This window comes from Hippichthys cyanospilos, chromosome 17, assembly GCF_059441005.1.
Source record: "Hippichthys cyanospilos isolate Australia breed blue-spotted pipefish chromosome 17, RoL_Hcya_1.0, whole genome shotgun sequence".
NCBI classification, from domain to species: domain Eukaryota; kingdom Metazoa; phylum Chordata; class Actinopteri; order Syngnathiformes; family Syngnathidae; genus Hippichthys; species Hippichthys cyanospilos.
In genome coordinates this window covers 9,500,729-9,520,621 of record NC_142385.1, presented here as the reverse complement: position 1 = coordinate 9,520,621, position 19,893 = coordinate 9,500,729, and the positions used below count along the sequence as shown (strand labels likewise).

General features: G+C 38.8%; 1 protein-coding gene across 1 annotated transcript; it reads right to left on the bottom strand.

Annotated features, from left to right (window-relative positions):
- Positions 1–345: 345 nt before the first annotated feature.
- Positions 346–19,474, bottom strand: plekha4 (pleckstrin homology domain containing A4). The gene is made up of 24 exons (XM_088439121.1): positions 19,397–19,474; positions 15,541–15,610; positions 15,351–15,449; positions 15,202–15,274; positions 15,014–15,114; positions 13,980–14,098; positions 13,679–13,888; positions 12,770–13,052; positions 11,821–11,880; positions 11,638–11,736; positions 10,955–11,005; positions 10,777–10,857; positions 10,557–10,709; positions 10,379–10,477; positions 9,089–9,197; positions 8,949–9,016; positions 8,737–8,844; positions 8,607–8,670; positions 7,244–7,299; positions 6,748–6,882; positions 5,906–6,250; positions 4,810–4,925; positions 4,605–4,672; positions 346–3,419 (listed from the first exon to the last, which is right to left on the bottom strand). The coding sequence occupies exons 2-24, from the start codon at positions 15,607–15,609 to the stop codon at positions 2,527–2,529; spliced, it is 3,459 nt and encodes a 1,152-aa protein (XP_088295247.1). The 5' UTR covers position 15,610; positions 19,397–19,474; the 3' UTR covers positions 346–2,526.
- Positions 19,475–19,893: the final 419 nt, after the last annotated feature.

Below are 19,893 nucleotides of genomic sequence, written 5' to 3'. Positions count from 1 at the left end.
ACGTTACGCCACCTTAGCACAGACCCCCCCCCCCACCCCCCCCCCCCCCCCCCCCCCCCCCCCCCCCCCTCGGTGGGATTGGAAGGTAATGGGTCTTAAAGAAACATTCTCTCAGCATTCTCCGCATCTCTGTGATTTATGCGCGTGCACGCGTGTGCCAATCCCGCGCACGCCGCATCGGCGTGGACGAAAAAAAAAAAAAGACGCAAAGTGAGTGACAGACATTTTATTTGCAAATAATGCATTGCAGTGCGGCGCCCTGTGCAACAACCCCATTAAAACACTATGACGGATGCGGGGGGGGGGGGGGGGGGGGGGGGGGGGTAATAATGTGCATAACATAAATTGCTGCGCTGTTGTGGAGCTGCAATCCAATAATAATCATTATAACCGTTTGAATAGTGGCAATAATCCCTTTTTGATTTTTTTTTTAAATCTCACGTTGCAGCGGGTCGCATAATTCACCATTTTAGTAATATCCAAATAATAGAAACACAATTTAGGGAAGCGTACACATTTTTAGCTTTCAAATGGTCACAAAAAAAGAAACCCCGGCTCGTGCACATAATCTAATAATAACCCCAATATGCTGATGTTCTGCTCGGTTTTTTTGTGTGATTTGATGTGTGCGGCTGGGTAAACATAAGGTGGTGCTGTCTTTAAGAGAGCAAGCCTGGGAAGGGATGATGTAATGTGCTCGCAGACAATGATGTCATCGACTAAGACTCGGCAAGGATTTAAAGTGACAAAGGCTTTTTTTAAACGGGGCTCTAAATTCTGCGTCAGGTCTTTTCAAGGAGCAGCTGCAGCTGGGGACGACCTTAAGTACATCATTTGCAAATTAATTAAGAGTTTCATATAGAGCATATCATCTTTATTAATGAAAGGTTTAATCACAAATAGATTTTCGCAATTGCCGACAATATCATAGCCAGCCATTTGTTAAAATTGTTATCTTCAGGATGCTGAACAATTTGCATTTGTGCACAGTAAAAGAAACAACTTGCTTTTTAAGGTGGAACAACATTTAAAATTTAAATATTTATGGCTACAGAGCAAAAAAAACAACACATTTCTAAGTTTAGGGAACAATACAGGACAATTAATTCTGTAAACTCTTAAAACATCTAAAGCTATGTGGCAACTTGTTTGTGCAGTCACAACTGAAAGCTCCAAAAACCGTAGCTCAGTACTACTCAATTTTCACAAAGAGAAAACTAGCATTGTCAAAATGCGTCTTTTATAATTGTTGATCTAGTTAATTTTTAGTACCTCAAAGCATTTCTTTGTGCATTAATAATCATTTATTCAGTGTACACTGTCTAGCAGGAGTCACGCTAACTGGTCGTGTGTTCATGCTATGCATGACACCAACACGCCGCCAAGACATCAATTATTTGGTACGCTTTTATTTTGAAGTAGATCCTTAAGTTTGTCACAGTGTTCAGGCTGACTTGATTCATTACCGACGTCAATAATATGTTGTCCTGAAATTAAGTCAGCTGCTAATTATGCTCATTAAGTATACTTAGAAAAGGCTTAATTATGCTAACGTTGTATTATATGATGCCTGTTGCCAGCAATTAGCGGTGGCTCCAATATTAGCGGTTAGCAACGCTGAGCAGCACTAGATGCTAGCCGCTAATGCTGCTAGCAAGAACCTTCGGATTAGGTTTCAAAAGCTTTTTATTAGACATAAAATGACTCGACAGTTTTTCTTGCCCTGGTTACCTTTTGACAAACCAGGCGTGTAACGATTCCATCTCAGTGGTTTATGAAAATATGTATTTACATTTTTCTTTTTTCTTTTTTTTTAAAGAGAAGAGCTTAACCAAAACTATTTGATAGAGAAAAATGCGATTAATCATTGACAATTTTGTGATTCACTCATTTTAATTTTTTGATGACAATTTTAAAATGTTTATCCGGTTGAGTTTTCCATAGTAGATCCGAATACTAAAACATTTGACAGCTACAGCTTGAGCTTGTAAGCTTGTTACCTATTCCGTTTTAGTGATGTATTTCTAAACATAATACATACTGTATAAACAATACATAGGCATGTATTTCTCTTACTTTGCTATTTTTCTTATTTTTCTTTCTTATATCGTATATATTTTATGCATTTTTTTAAACAAATGAAAAACTGAATAACCAAGGACAACAGAAATAAGTTTGTGGACTTTGGTTACCGCAGGTATATTTAGGAACATAATTCCCGTGGTAAATGAGGGAACACTGTAATCACAAAAAATTATAGAACATTTAAAAAAAAAAAAAAATCCGAATACCCAGTTTTTCGATAGAATTTTCAGTCGGACATCCACGTATTGAAACGTATGATAGCTGCAACTCTCGTTTTCAAAGATTCTATCAAATCCGTATTATATACGTAAATATACTGTGTATTTACTTCACATTTTCTAAGATAGCTCCAAAACCAGACGTGATAGTGAACAGTTTTATCTGTTAGGACTAATTTGACAATAACTGTCTTCCCCAGTGTTATCTAAGAAATCGTTCCTTTTACAAACTGGTCCTAAAAACGGTGACTTTAGCCTTTTGGAAAGAGGCGGTCCGACTGACACCCTTTCCGTTGTGGGTGGAGCCAGATGACAAAGTCTTCAAGTTATCCTGGTCCCCTGCTCTGTCTCTGCTCAAACTTCTTTCCCCCGACTCTTCGGTCCCGCCGTTCTCGCCTCTGTCACAATCGAAGATCCGATGGTTGGGAGTTTCTTGAACTGGATCTTGGTGTTTTTTTTCTCTGATGTGCAACCTGATTGCATCCGCATCCTTGCTCTCCTGATCCGAAGAGCTTCTGACCACAAGCTCCTCTCGGGAATTGCCGTCATTCTTGTTAATTTCCGTGTCGGACATGCTGATGTCGCAAGCGATCTTATAGAAGAGCGAGTGGTTTTCTTTCATCTTCTCCAAGCTCTGGCTGACTGCGGAGGACATCATGCCGGAGTCGCTGCCGTCATCAGAGCAAGCGGGATGGTCCTCCTTGCGCGATGTCTCCTCGGTGCTGGTGTCAAAATCGGGGATGCGTAGTGGGAGGAATTCAAGACAGTGGTTGGTGGAGAGGAACCACTTGGATCTCACGTTCTTGTCGTCGTCGTCATTAACGTCGGGTTCCTGAAGCTCTCGCTTGTTACGATCGCCTCCGTCGTTCTGATGGGCTGTCATAGAAGTGGTGTGATGTGGCGACGGCGGCCGTTTGATTTTGGTGGCCACGCCTGCCCTGCGACTGTAACTTTTGTGCTGGGCTCTGCTCCCGAACTTTATGGCACTTTTGGCATCGTCAACGTGTTGCTTTTGTTTTTTATCAACTTGGGATATTTCAGCAGGGATCTGAGAATCCGGAGGAACGTAACAGAGAGAAGTTCTGAAGGTCATTTCCTGGTTGTTGGAGTCATGATCTGAAGAATACAAATGGAATGTGATTGAGGAGTCGTACATTAATACATATTCCTAAACACTCCGTTTCTCAGGGACAGCAATTTGTTTAACCCGCGTGCAGTATTTTGGCCAGTCCTTTTATCTTTACATCAAAGGGAAAGAAGACAGTAGGGAGCTGAAATTTCATCCAAATGTCAAAATGTCTCTTGGCTAAAATACTGCAAGAAAGATGTGAAAGCAAATGACCCCAAAACAGTCACACTATTTCACAAGGGGGTTTAATGGTCATCATGGATCCAGGCAAATGCCATTAGCTGTTTTTGTTGCCCGGCAGCTCAGTAGCAGAGTGGTTAGCATCTGTGCCTCACAGTTAAAAGATCTGGGTTCAAATCCAGCCCACTGTAGCCTTCCTGTGTGGAATTTTCATGGTCTTCCAGAGCCCGCATGGGTTCTCTCCGGGCACACCCACATTCCAAAAACATACATGGCAGGTGTATTGGACATAATAAATTGTCCTTAGTTGTGATTGGGTGTGTGAATGGTTGTTTGTCTCTGTGTGCCCTGCAATTGGCTGGCAACCAGTTCAGGGTGTCCCCCACTTACTGCCCGAAGTCAGCTGGGATAGGCACCAGCAAGCCTGCGACCCGAGTGAGGAGAAGCGGCTATAGAAAATGGAGGGAAGAGTGTTTTTGCAGCCAATATTTGACATTTTTCACAAATTTCATCATGCACTTCTAAAACTTTGAAATGGGTCCGTTTGACCGACTTCATCAAAGAGTCAGTGATAAAATAAATAAAATAAAAATAATATAATAGTACAAGTATGTAAAAAAAAAAAAAAAAAACACACACACATTTTAATTGATTGGTCTAACCTTTTTGTTATGTTGTAGGTCAAACAAATTCATTTGAAGTTAAAGTAAAAAATTGAATGTCATTTTTCAGTAGAAGACTCCTGCTTGGCCTATTTATAATAAACATATAAACACCACCAGATCTTGTAAAATCCCTGACTAATAGTATTAAAGAAAGATATTTATGTACTTTTCAAAAAACACTAATGCACAGGATAAAAAAAACAAAAACAATATGCAGATAATTGATTTGATTTTGGTGCGCTTGATACATTAAAGTTTAAAAAAAAAAAAAAGATAAACTACTGGGTTAATCCATTCTCTGACAACCAGAGAAACTACAGCACGTACCTGAAGATGCTTTTTGCTTTCCCGGTGTGTCATGGAGATGCCCCTCCCGCTTGACTGGCGTAATGGCACTAAAAATATTCATCAAAATCAGCTGATGGTAGCTAGCCTTGCTAGTGCTAGCTATCTCAAGCTAGCACTAGCTAGACGTAGACTTATAGTGCTGTACAAATAGTTGCAAAACACACTGCACTCTATTGTACTTTACCTTTGCATGACTCGCTGCCGTATACGTTCCACGCGCCTGAGTTTGGCGTCCCGCTGCTCAGGGGTCAAACAGAGGTCAGAATCCATGTCAAAGAGGGAGGAGTTTTGTTCCGCAGTCTGTTCAAGCATTTAGAAAAGCTGTGATTATCAGTAATACTCATTTTAGTCATACTTTGCATGATCATAGTTAAGTATTTAAAAGTACCCCTACTTGTATGTTTTTCAGTGGAAGGTGTACTCATCTTATCACTGAAAAATTCAAATTTTTGCCTTAAAATACCACAATACTAAAGCATATATATAAAGCTAGCGGCCAAGTATGGTTATTAGCTTAGCATTTCTGCAGGCCGGTTTGTCAAACTTATTTGTATCGTGGGCCACATTGTGGTTATGGTTCCTGTCGGAAGGCCATTATGACAGAAGTAAAATCTATTTTAAGTATGCTCTTCACACATTTGCCTAATTTTGAAATCAGAGGCCAGTAAAAACTGTTTAGAAGGGGCGCAAAGTTCAAGTTACAAATTTGGTATTTTAGTTATAATTAGCATTTTAAAGATGTGTTAAGACAAGAAATCGACAAAAAATGACCAAAATTGAAGTACATCTGAACCATTCTTCAAAAATATTGGTGCATAAGGATGATATAAAGTATTGGGGAAGCATCTGGCCTTATATCAAAGGGTTGGTACTTGTGATGGCAGCTGATACTAGTATTCTCTTGGACCAGTTTTACAATCACAAACTAAAAATTGCCATTAATTTCATGATTTTTTTTTTCAGGGAAAATGCTACTTTGGAACAGCTAGATCTAGATTGATCTGTCATTGATTTTTCTTTTTGAAGGGTAGCCAAATTACTAGTATCGGTACTTGGTATCGGTGACTACTCGTTGAGTGCTTGTACTGGTAGTGGTTTGGGGGGGGAGAAAAGTGATCTCAAATATCCCTAGTTTTTGCATAGCTTTTTGGATCAAAATCTCAACCCAACATGTTGGATCCACCATTGGTTTGCTCCCTTTTGGACTGAAAGCTGGGTTACCAAAAGCCTCTTAGGACTTTTTAGAATTTATGCTAAAGTGTTATCTTAAATCAAATAACCTTAAATTCGGAGCTGCGTCCATCTCTGAAATCTTCCTCACAGGAAGGAGACCCTGATATCTCCGCAGAAGCAGCCGGGCTCACGTCCGACTCCATCCCAGGGAGCCCGGATGCGGGTCGGCCTGCCTTCGAATGAAGATGCTCCTGGGGTTTCTCTGCCGAGGCTTGTTTTGACCTGGATTTTTTGCTGGTCTCTGGTAGTCCTGGCTGCGCGTCTGACGTCACCTGCTCGGGCAGCGGGGCCTTGAGCTCGGGCGGGGGATCCTCCACGGACACCCGCCGGGCCACCAGGGAAGACGGCAGCACGGCCGTAACCACCCGTGTCACCCTTAAAGGGAACGGGGCCTGGAGAAAACGGTTCATAATATTTAGAAGAACGTCCATTTCATTTGAATTGGAATTTGAATTTAAAGACCAGAAAATTGGTACTGGTCCACTCAAAAATCCCATTGTGAAGGATGGATGTTAGCTTAGCATTGCCGTAACACCCCAAGCTTCAACAAATATAAATAGCTTCATAAACTTTCAAGTTTTTCATTTTTGAAGTCCTTCAGCATTTGCACTTTAATTCTACATCAACTTTTTTTTTGTTCCTCCTTCCACATTTTTCAACCGATCGTCACCGTTCTTTCTTCACCATATTCCGAAAATTCTCGAGATCTTTACATCAAAGGCATTGATATCAAAAGCAAAGCATTAATAGAAGAATAAGGAGCTGACATTTCATCCAGAGAGTGACACACAGTCCCTCAGTCTTTACATGCATTTTCTCCAGAAATTACCGAATGTAGTCTAGAATCAAATTATTCTGTATGGGATTTTTTTTTATTCAGCCTACAAACCTCCTCTTGCTTTTCTGAACTTTGACTTTGGGTCCTGGCAGCTGGTGAGGGTATGGGAGGTTTCTTCCTATTAGTCATCCTCTCCTGGTTCCTCTTCATCCTCTCCATCTGCTCCTCCTCACTCATCTTCATCTTCTAACGGCGATACAGGCTACTCAGAACATCGCAATTGTTTGTGCAGATATTCACGTGTGAGCTTGCGACTGTGCATGCGTGCAGCCCATGTGAACGTATCCATGTGCGCGTGTATGTGAGAAAAGTATGATAGGTGCCAGAAGGGGGCGGGGGAAAGAGGTGCGAGCTTCTGCTCCCCCCTGTCGGTCAACATGAGTAATGCAACATGCCCTAATTGCGGCGGAGACGACACAATCAAAAGAATTTTCATTTGGCAGCGATAGCTAAGAGTCAGTTTTGAAGTGTTTCTATATTTGGATGTGTGTTTGGGAGCATGTTAGCCAAGCTGAAGCGGGATGGTGGAAAATATGAGCGGTCCAACCTTGGTTGATTGGAGGGTTGTCTCTGCCCTGGTCCCCTTGGTGCTTGAGTGAGGTGCTAATGATGAAAATAATGACAAATAGTGAAAAAAGGCATAAAGATCTGGGCCGCACGTAAGCGGGATTTTATATACCGACCCCCATTGAAAATAATCATATACTACCAAAATATATAGCGTTTTTTAACACTGGCATTAATGAGAGGTGAGGAGTCACAATTTTAAATCATTTAGAATTTGCATACTTATGTAAAATAAAAATAAAAAATGCCTGACTTGCAAATGGAACATCTTTATTTTTTTAAATATAAACTATCATTGTCCCTATTTTTTTCTGCTAATTCAAAACTTTTTTTTTGGGTCTAGCGTGCTGTTTTATCATTTTTTTGTAATATTTATAGGGCATTTGTTAGTTGCCAACAATCGTAAATATTTTCAATATCTACTTTTAAAGAGATTTATTCACAGATTTTACCTAGCTCTTATTCAATAATAAGGCAACATTTTTATTTTAATTTTGCTTTGTTTTAATTTTTTTTTTACTACAGTAATTTGCCAGCTCATCAAAAATGTTAATTTTATACATTAACCCCTGTCAATTATGTGTATTTTAGATGTCGAATATTTTCGTTTTATTTTGTGTATTGATTTTTATTTCATTTATATATATAATTTTTTTAATTGATTTTAATGTTATTTTGTCTTGAGAATAATCTACAAAATTAATGAGACGTTATCTTGAAAATTCATCTAACTAGTACATAAACATATTTTTTTTTTAATTTTACGACATCCTTACATTTACTAGTTTCACTTTTCTACAAATAAGGCTGTCATCATCATTCACATTTTAGTCTGACATGAAATAATGTATTTACATGTTTTTGGAAACAGTCAATGTTTAAAATTTGCTGGCATGTTCTCTCTCTTTCTTAAAAAAAAAAGGCAAAATATATTTACTAAATATGTGATTATTATTAGTTAACTATGGAAACCTTTTATTTTCATCTACCATTTAAAGTTCAGCTTCTACCACCATAAATTTGGAAGAATACAGAAACTTGGTGGGCACTCAAGTAATTTCAAAAGAGGTGACGCATAGTGCTTATGCAAATTATTTCAAATTAGCTAACCGGGTGAGGTTTTTATCTTGTTTTACTGTTCGTATTGATTTTAGCAGTCTTCATTCCCATGTCTTGAAATGACAGTATCAGTTAAAAAGCTGTTTGAACATAATTACACTGCAAGTGAATTTTTTGTTGAAGTTTTTTTTTTTTTTTTTGCACCCCTTGCCCCATCTTGCTATCTTGCCCGATGGGCAAAATCGACAATTTCAGTCTTTAAAATTGTGTAAATCAACGCAAACCAGATGCGTCCTTGTGTGCTTGACTTTTGCCTCTTCTGTGATTGTGATCTGTACCGCGCATCCCCTGAAAAACAACAACAGATCCATAAAAAGTGTTAAAACTTTCTTTCTTTGTATGCTTTATCCTCACTTCATATGGTGACTCTCTCCAGCCGAGGTCCTGGCTTCTGCCCTGGATGCTCTCCACTAGCTCCTGGGGTAACGGAGGCCGGACTGGAGGCTCTTGTTCCACATTCTGCTGGGATGAAATGTGAGGCGTTCAAATATCCTCCTTATTATGTCTCCTTATTTTCTTCTATTTTCACTTATAAAGGACAGCTGAAAGAATCACAGTGGGCTTACTAGTGACACATGAGGCATCTCTGAAGCAGAACCAGGAGATCCGGGATGCGAGCCTGAGGACTCAAACACTAACCTCAAGGTTATTTCAGTTTGATTCAGCAAAATGACAAAGCTGTATGTAAAATACGCGAGATACTAACTGTGGCGTTTGTGTATTCCCAGTAGGAAGCGAAAGTGGTCCCTGTTCAACTTTAACCCTGCGAGAATGTCCTCCATCATCCAAAGCTCTCGTTGGGCCCGAGACTGCTCCTGGAAACAAGGAGGGAAAGACACATGGTACTGCAATCTAACAACTTTCAAAACTCATCCACTAGTATTGATGGTATACTCATCAATTACGTGGGTTTGGGATTGTTTGATGCTTCACTGCTGTAAATTTCAAAGTTAGAGACAACTTTACTGATGTACAATCACCAGTAGATGGCATTGATGCCCCTCTTTACATACTATGAATTTGACAAATGAGGCTAGGCTGTGTTTTGAATGGAAAAAGACAGAATCAAACCATTTTTTTCCCCGGGGAGAATCAATATTTACATTCAGTAGATACAGTGTAAATGAATCATGAGCGGCCAAACGTTTTCTTCTGAGGGCCACATACAGAAACATCAAAGAATGCAAGAGCCTTTTTTTTTTTTTTTTTGATTATTTGATTTTTTTTTTGAACAGTCACACAAAAATCCATCAAGCAATTTTCATAATTTTATTATATAGTGCAGTCTTTGTTTTACTGTGACCTGAACAGCTTTTTATATGGCTAATAATTTAGGACTTCATAAGGTTTTTGGGTTGCCCATCAGAAGATAATATGACAGCTTTATCCCATCTTTATATTCTGAACCAAAACAAAAGAAACATGTCATATGATTTACATTTTTAAAGTAATGGAAACCGTGTTTACTCATAAAAATATCTAATTCGGCACAACATTATGACAAGAAATCAATGTTAATACTGTACTTTAGTTGTAAATTGGTAATCTACATTTTTGACACTTTGGAAAAGCCCTACACAGTATATGCAGCACAAATAATATGTTCGGTTTATGCCGTGGGTCTCTTAAAAATAGACAGCGGGTCACAATTGATCCCTGGGTCAGACTTTGGATGCCCTTGATGTAAATATAGCCAACAAACACAGTATTTTATCAAAAATCTCTCAAATGGCTGGAAGTTAAGGAAAATAGTATGTTATGTAATATCCAACATGGCCACCTGGGGGCAGTAAAATTCCGACAAAGCTATACATGAACCCAACCAAAGCTCTACTGTTAGTCTTGGCAGAAGATAAAGAATATATGTCACTAGTGCTATTTATGAGCACGCCTATGACGTTTTTTCTTGCTGTTAGCATTATGCTCAACAAATTTAAAGGATTGCGGTCGTTTGAAAGACACAACTTGTAATTATCTTTGTTTCATGCAAACATACCTGCGGCATCCCAAAGTTACAAACGTGCTGTAGGTGTGAGCGAAAAACGGAAAGCTCGCTTTCCATTCTCTCATATTGATTCCAAACAACCTCCATTTCCTGAAAGAGGTACACAGAATTTCATTGAATTTAATTTGATTACCACCCCTTTTCCTGATACCCCAACCCTTTTGCGCACCATTGACACGTCACACATTTTGGCCCGGATTGTGACCAGTTCTTCCTGCAGCAAAATCTTCTGCGTCAGGGCTTCCTCGTGGTCCCGTTGTCCCTGGTTGTGCCACTCCTCTAGTTGCAGCCTCAACACCTCTAAAGCACACTGAACACTATCCTGTTAAGCGAAAAGTATTTATTATGGATATTTTTTTTTCCTTCTTAGCAACTATTATGCTAGTGACCTTGTCCATTTGGAGCTGTGAAAGTTCAACAGACAAAGACTGCATAAGCTTGTCGCAGCCGCATAACCTTGTCAACACAGCCTGGAGAGGGAAAAAAAAAAAAAAAGCCAATATGAGGTCGGAAGGACACGCGTTACGGCTGCTTTCAAAGCGACAATCGCTTGTTGGAGTTACTTACGTCAGCGTCGCTTTCCAGAGGCTTGATTGGCGTCGGGTCGGACTTTGGAGGCTGTAAAATCAACAGTAAGAAACATCTCATGGCACACTAGTAAATATACGTAAATGAAGATGGGTTTGTCTCGGATTACTTTGAGTGAACATTTATAGATTTTTTTTTTTTTTTTTTGCCGAAACTAAAAGCTGAGTTTAAAAAAAAAACATGGATCGAAACCCTCAAAAAATGGGTCAGATCCACCAAACTACAAGGTTGGCCCAATATAAGAGTGGTGTTAAATCATTTGGGTTATTTAAAAAAAAAATAAATAAATATATAAACTTTTGGGGAGGGCTTAGTGCATAGGTGTCAAACTCCAGTCCTCGAGGGCCGGTATCCTGCATGTTTTCCGGTTTTCTCTCCTCAAAACACCTGATTCAAATAATTAGTTCATTAACCGGAGCGCGAAAATGATCCTAATCACTTGAATCGGGAGCGGGTTCAAAAACATGCAGGATACCGGCCCTTGAGGACTGGAGTGAAAAGCAACAAAACACGCTCCTTTTAAAACGGATTCAATTATTCAATAATTATTTTGAAAGGATTTTTGCATGTTTGTTTTATTTAAAATCTTGAGTAGCGCCGGAAGTTCCTATTTGAGAAGCACTGCACTAAGATGTGAATAGAAGCAATATGGTGACACTGACTGATAAATGGCTTCGGTGAGGGGGCTGATGCGCGTGCGCAGCGCGGGTTGAAGGCGGCAAAGGGGGCAGCAGCTCTGCGTGGGCCCCTGCAGAGTAGCTCTAAAGAAAGAGGCAACATTAAATAAATCATTAGACACATACACGTAAAGACAACGGGCGGTAGACGGTATTTTTTGTATTCACCTTTCCTAAAGGTCTTCGCCCGGTGGGGGCATGATGCACCGAGCCGTAAATGGGTGTAGGCTACCAACAAAGATAAATTGCTTGTAAAATTCAAATGAAAACAGCCTGAATTTTTCTATTAACTCGTTCAGTACCAAAAACATATATATATGTCATTACAGTCAGAACGTTCAATCTCAGGTACTTATTTACATTTTATTTTATTTATTTTTACACTTTTTTGACATATATATTTGAAAAAAAAAACTTTTTGGACTCTTCGGACTTAAAGGAAATTGCAGGAAAAGTAGCTATGTAAATTTTCAACAGATTGTCATAAATGGACATCAATGTAGTAGAGGTTGAATTGTGTATTATGAAATAAAACAGCAATTTTTTTGCAAGGTAAATCTGCCGTAGATATGGTAATGAATAAAAATCCATTGAAGAGGTTAAACTTTTAATTTTCCCACGAATATTGTTATTTGTTGACTGCTCTGATTTAAAAAGAAGGGAAATTGCAAGAGAACTAGTACTTGAAATTAAATCAGTCAAATTGGATTTTCTTGCTGTCTGGCAAAAAGCATATGTTCAATTTTTCTTTTTAAACTGATTGGCCCAATTCCATTTGTTGATTTTATGCTAGCGCTAAAAATCTGATTACAGCGACTCTGCAAACCCTCTTAGACATTGCGTCCTAAAACTCCGCCTCCTCGTTACAACGTGGCTGCTGTGCAGCGTTATGTCACCTCAAGTTTTATCCAATACTGAGTGAACAAAGTTGAGTTAGATCCATTTTCTGTAGCCAGGTTAAATTTGTATTTTTTTTTAACTGGTTAGCTGTTATCCTATAACATATTGTGTTCTATATGTGGCCCTCAATAGATTTTTTTCAACCCTGTTCTAGAGGGCGTTAACAAATAATATTTTATCCAATTACATTTCTGATGAAAATTTCATGTATCCAAACCTTGGTGACGTTCTGCCACCTTTCCGTGAGCGGCGTGTTGGGCGTGGATCTGAATTCGGCTTTGGGTGAGACAGGTGTGTAGTACAACGTGTCCGGCACCGAGACCGGGTCATGCTGCAGGGGCCGAATGTCAACCCTTCCAACTGGTGTGTGAGGGCGGGATCCAAAGTGGCCCCTGGAGGTCAATGAACCTGTGCCGATGATTTCCGGATGCTGTGCGATGAAAGGGAGAGAATCCCGGTCCCGGTTTGGACCCCATGGGCTTGGCGTTCGAGCCGAAGGGCTGCACAAACGCGAAACCGGTCAAACTAGTAAAAGTGGGAGGGAGATTTCGGAGTCAAACGAATCATTCTAGTGACGTACGGCCTGAGGAGCATTAATCCGGCCCACGAGATCATTCCGTCAAGCATTGAAAAAAACTTTGACTAGGACTAGGGGGACTGTATAAAATTTAGACCGTTTTTCATTAAAAAGGACTAAATTAAATGATTAGAAATTTCCCAAACTTGCAGATGTGTTCTTGCAATGATATTGCGGGGGAGGGGTGCTAAAATGACCGTTTTTCATTAAAAAGGACTAAAATGATTATAAATTTCAAAAACTTGCAAATAAATGTCTTCTTAACGATCAACAGTATGTTCTAAATATAATCATCGGGCTAGATATCATTAAAGGATATTGCATGGGGGAGCTAAATTGAGTTTGACAATCCAGATATATATACAGTATATACACCCATTCTAATTCTACACTTAATTTCTTTTTAAAGAATATAAAATATAACCTGATAAAGTCACAGCAATTTGAATGTTACCAAATGAAGGGATTTTGTTTTTGTAAAAATCCCAAATAGGACATCTCTGTGTTTTTTGTGCCAAAATATTCAATAAGTGCAACCCTAAAGACAACCTGGAGTTTCTCTGACGAGCGCTTCTCCTCCCTCTCAGCTCCGGGTTGGAACTCACAATCCTCCCTCCGCTCAGGTGACTCTGTTCACTGAGAGTTCTGCTCACGTGTCTCAGTTTTGGACAAGTCTCCTCATCCGAGGGGGACTTTGGGAGGTCCATCGACTCGCTGCTTCCACCAATCAGAGTGAAATCCTGGTAGCTTGAGCAGCGCCTGTTTGAAAAAAAAAAAAAAAAAATCAGCCAGTTAAATCGCAACCTTTGTTGTGAAATAATAAAATCTGTATTTTGAAGACGGACCAGACCTATGCATAGAAGCATCGGTCTCCATGGAAGCAGACTGACTGAGAGCTCGGACCCAACCCAGCATGTCCTCCTGAGTGTCTGCGCTGAAGTAATAAGAGCGCATTCCCTGGTGCACCACCTAGAATTTGGTATTTATACACACCATAGCATCGTCTTAACAAAAGTTCTGGACAGTGAGAAATGTTTCAGACTGATTGATGCTATATTAGGTCCATCAGTGTGACAGACCGTAGGTGATCTAGTGTTGTTGCCATGGCAACAGCCAGAGCGACATTGAGAATATTTCCAGGTTAAATGCAGCACATTTAAAAAGTCTACACACCCCTGTGTAAATGCTGTTATGAGACAAAGATACATTATTTCAAAACTTTTACCACCATTAATAATCTCTACAGCTCCATTGAAAAATCAAAATTTTGGGGGGGGAGTGAAAAAATGTGGTTGCACAATTGTGTAACGGAATGGATTAATCTCGTAAAAAAAAAAAAACAAAAAAAAAAACATGTTCCTGTCAGTTGTGAATAATTCTTTACCTTTTTCAGTGCCATGGACGAGAATTCCCGTCTTTTAAAATAGTAACAACAATAATAAACAATACAATTCTTGTCATGTTTTTTAGGATGGGTAGCTGACAAACTTGGAAAGCGTATCTAATATTAAGCCATTTGAACGCTGTAGTGATAACTGTGACCATCGGATGGCAGTGTTTTCATACATACAACACATATATTACATACTTGTAATTCTAAGTAAGGAATGTAAATCAGACTTTCTTTTGATATCATAGCACAAATTATTCTGTCGTCCTCGAAAGATGAGTGTAAAAGCTAAATATACTCGTCACTGTAAAGTTTGCGATAACGCTTGGCACTGAAATAGTTAATGCAGAAACTACAGATAGAAAAACACTTATGTTTAGTTGTACAGGGTCTTGAAAAATGATAGAAATACACAAATGTGTTACATGCTGATATCTTGATAAGGCCATGCACTGTTTCAGAAAGTCGATAGAAGAAAAATTGCGCTAAAATACCTTGAAGGTGAACTTCCTGTTTTTGCATTCTCGCGGCGTGCAGAATAAAATTTTGTAGCTCGGAAGCGGAATGCTGCCCAGCACCGGTTCCTCTCTGCTGTCTGGGCCCAAAACAAGTAAACAAAAGCCAGTGTGATTCATGGTCGCACGACAAATGAGAACGCCGAGCGCCGATAACAAACGTTTACCTTTATAGTAGAACAAACAGTAGTCGGAGAGCACGAACCATCTCCTCTTCCATAATTTCAAACCGGTGCTGTCCTATAGAGAAAAGGTGGTTGAAAATGAATGCTTTTTGGTCATACTGATGGGAAATATAAATAAATGAAATAGAAACTTTTTTGTTGAGCCATCCTCTGATGACCACAGGGCAGTTGGGGTCTCTCTTGGCTGCCTGGCATCTTTTGCCAAATGTTTGCAGCTTGCCGTCGCTTTCCTGGACAGTTTGATAAGAACAAAGTTGCATTTTCAAATGGAAAATACCATAACATATCAAACGGTTATAAATTCACTGGACTCAAACCAACCCTTCTGACGGGAAAGTATGAAATTGTAGCCACGCTGGATGCTTGGCTTACTCTGTCCTGGTCATCCATCCTGCAGAAAACATTTGAAGATGGATAAATTAACGGCGTTTACAATCATTAACTCGACTATAACCTCAAATTTGATCGAAACAAAGCGCTTAAAGAAAAGAAAAAGTCCAAGCAGTGGCGTGCTTGCGTGACCAGGCATGAGGCCTTACCACAACTTTTGCGGCGTTGAATCATTCCCACGCTAAACACCCCGAAGCTTCCCAACACACCGGCCGCATTCCCTTATGACTCGCCCGTCCTTTCTTCCATGTCAACTCTTCATTTTGACTTCACCCACTTGCCGCGACATTCTCCCACTTATTCTATTCTGGGCCACCCCCGCATCTCTTCTATACCACTACATAAGTGACAGGTGACAGCTGCAAGGCCCTGTCGGCTGGGTGTGTTTAAAAAAAAAAAAAAAGTCTGGCAGCCACTAGGGAATGGGACAGCGAGGAATATGTGTCCCAAAATGAAGGAATGCAACCAAGGAGTGTTTAGGACTAGACTAAGATGCCGGAGAAAAGTTTGCCTGCTCGTTTGTTTACCATGTAGCACAAACTTGACTATCAATGCACAGGGCGATCCATCGGGGACCTATTTTCAAAACTGTATCAAAGCTTGTGACCTAAAACCAAAACATGCACCTCCCTTAGGCATATTCGAGTCTCCATGAGCAGCAGCATGAAAAAATTCAAATTTGTTCCCTAATAAAATCCTGGTTAGTATTTTTTTTTTTTATATAAGTATAACAAAGCTTAAAATTGCTATAAAATCCTCAGATTTTACGCTAGTTGCATAAAAATCACCAAATGCAGAGATAATCATCTATATTTTCAGGAGCAATTGCAATATTTTGCATATTTTATAATTTTTTGCCCGAAATAGCTACTTAAAACGTTTTTATTTAGTGCAATTTTGACCTAGGTTTCTAACAGCTAATAAATCACTCAATTTTCACACCAGAAACCATACTTGAGGAAAGCATGCAAAATGGGCATTTTTCTATTTACAATCACAACTTATTACTGAAGTCTGTGCATGTAGAAACTTCATTTCCCATAATTCATCATACTGTACCTTCAACCTATAATAAATGTGCTGTGTACGTGTTTGAAAAAGGAAGACAATTATGGTCGGTGAAGGAATTCAGTCGTGTTTCTGAATTCTTTAACGTCACAATTCTCACATTACGGTCAGAATTATCACATCTCAAATTTTTCCCTTAAATGTTAGAATTTTCACTAAAAGATCAGAATTCTCACAGATTCAGAATCATTGCCTTATTTTTTGAATTCCACACAAGAAAGAGAATCTGAAAAGAACCTGAATTCTTTTTATCGTACAATCGTTACATTATTCTCAAATTCTTCACTTTACAGTCAGAATTATAATTTCAAACTCAAGAGTTTTTACTCTAAAGACAGAATAAAGTTGCAATTCGAGGAATAAAGTCAGAAGTTTTAGATAAAAGTGGGAATCCTGCCAGAATATTGTTTTTTTTCCCTTCACTAGCCTTATTTATTCTAGTTTTCCATATTACAAGATCATTTTTCTTCCACATGAAGGAAAAACCAAAGCTGCAAAGGCCACTTAAAAACTTTCGTGTAAAGTGTACTATGATTATTATTTGAATTAGTAATTTCAACGTTTGTGTTAAAAAGCTCGTCGGACTTCATACACTCTTCTCCGCTCTAATCCTTGACTGACGATCAGTATACATTTATTCCTGAACTGTTGACCCTGTTTAAACAGCAGATGAAAAAGACGATAAAGTGGAAGGAAGAATTTGAGCGTTAACCCCCCCCCCCCAGCTGATCGCCAACCACAATTTTCTTTCAAGTCAGTCACGGACTAAATGATTCCCAACAATCGCGTCTTTGTCAAGTCGAAGAGATGAGAACGGTCTCCATTCCTCACTTGCGGGGGTGTTATTGTTGCATTTTGCAACATCTTCTTGGTAATCATTGAGGAGGAAAAGGGGGGAGGGTGAAATGCCGGGGAGGAAAAACGACTTGAAATGCAAACGAGAGATGATGATGGAGGAGAGGACAAACGTTGAGTGTGCGCGCCACACAGAGTGAGCTTTGTGGACTCGGAAACATTTGCATGTCTCCTACACGCTGCCGACATTTACAATCAAGTGAGGCATCGCTGCGCGTTTGACCTTGATAGCAAAACTACTCATAACCTTGAAAACAATGATGAATAATCCCTTGTATGTCTACAATGACTGTGAAGTAAAATGACACCATAGTTACACTCAAGTACAGTATGAAGAGTAATTCAAATATGCTTTAACGTAACGATTCCAAAACAATGTGGAATGACAGCATAGCATAGCGGAAAAGCATACAATACTGGCATAGTACAGTATAGTATGGGATAGTATAGCGCAAAAAAGCGTAGCGTAAATTCATAGTAGACTACCATAATATCATAATATAATAGTATATTGTATGGCGTAGGATTGCACATAAAGCATAACTTTATACTACTTTTTTTAGTATAGCATGCTGTAGCATTAAAAACATAGTATAGCAAAGTATAGTGTAGGATAGCATATAATAGCATATAATAGTTTAATATTGTATAGAATGGCAAAGGATAACATAGAAAATGTGACGTCATAGTATATTATAATATAGTATGATATAGCATAGCATAATGTAGTAGTAGTATCAAATAATAGCATATTAAAGTATGCTAGGGGTTAACCTAGCATAGAAAAGCATGGAATGGTATACGAAAGTGTTGTATAGTATCACTTTGCATAGCATAATATATTATATTGTATATGATATACCATACCATATAAAGGAAATGCATTTTACCATACCGTATGCCATACAGTAATATAGTATTGTATAGCATGACTTGTAAAAGAATAGCATCATGGCATAGTTTAGTATATAATGGTATAGTAAAGCATAAAATTGCATAATATAGTATATAGTATACCATGGCATATAAAAGAATAACATTAAAACATAGTACAGTATATACTATATATTGTAGTGTTGCGTAATAGCATAGCAGTATAATATTGCACTGCATAATAGCATCGAATAGTATCAAAGTATAGTACAGGACAGTATAGCATAAAAAAAAAAAAAACACAGCAAAACAGCATAGTATAGCTTTTTTGGATCAGAGAAAACATTTAAAAAAATTATTACTAAATATTTATCCGCAAAAACTAATCAACATAAAGTGTCTGCCCTGCTTTCAAAATGAAATAATAAATATTTGTCCATGGAAAAAGATTTAAGCGTCCTCTTTGGGGATTACAGTAGACATCTGTTGACAAAAATAAGTCATTAACTTATTTATTAATAAATATTTAACCACAAAAGATAACGAACGTAATGTGTCAGACTTGTTCGCAAAAGAAATAATTGTAAATAAATATTTACCCAAAAAAAATATTCAACTTAAAACCGCTTTTGCAATCATGATAGAAATCTGTTCACGAAAAAAAAATCATTAACTCGACAGGTAACGAGAGGCGGCACGTGACAAGTTGGGTCCAACCATTCAAGTATGGGTGCGAATCTGGCTTTTTAAACTAATGAAATACAATAACCTACTGAACATAAAATTAGTTCTATGAACTCATATTTTCCTGAAAAATGTCATTTATTAAATAACCATTTGTAAGGCATATTTACATGTTTGTTTCATTGAAAATCTCGAGTACCCCCAGAGTTCCTTCAAGTACCCCCATTTGAGAACCACTGTCCTAAAACACCCAATCCATTTCAAAAATATGTTAATGATGTTGCCAAAATGCCATATTTTGTCGTACCTGAAAAATCGTATTACTTGGCTTGCGTCCTCACTGCATGTCTTTTTGAAGCGCGCCTCTTCCCGCTAAACAAACTGTGCTGTACCTGTGCGGCGCGTGTTCATTCCCCCTCGCTCTCCACACACTGTCAGCCTCCTTTACCCTCTCTCATGGGCTCCTTCATCCTTCCCGGCATGCCCCGGCCGCAGCTTCTCTTGTCTTTTGTGTGGGCTTGTGACTGAGGAATTTATGGGTGGGGGGGAAAAAAAAAAACAACAACAACAGCTGGTCAGTCCTCTATTGGGGTCTTGTTTTATTAAAATGGCATCTATGGAGATGTCAATACAGTACTTGAGAGACAAGTGCCGTACGGTGCCAGAATAAGCAGAACTTTTCCGTATCGTGAAAAAAGAAACTTCAATCTGTTATTTCCACTCTTAATTGAAGTTTACTTTCAAAGGAAAATTTTACAATTATTCAAAACACCCGCATAGATTAACCCATCAGGCTGGTTAGCT

What these genes read in the sequence shown, in the direction of transcription:
- plekha4 (XM_088439121.1), bottom strand. Translation starts at nt 15,609, where the DNA reads ATGGATGACCAGGACAGAGTAAGCCAAGCATCCAGCGTGGCTACAATT. An exon ending in CTCTGGAAAGCGACGCTGAC is followed by an intron (nt 10,858 to 10,954) that starts GTAAGTAACTCC and finishes TTCCCTCTCCAG; the next exon opens with GCTGTGTTGACAAGGTTATG. An exon ending in GTAACTTTGGGATGCCGCAG is followed by an intron (nt 9,198 to 10,378) that starts GTATGTTTGCAT and finishes CCTTGTTTCCAG; the next exon opens with GAGCAGTCTCGGGCCCAACG.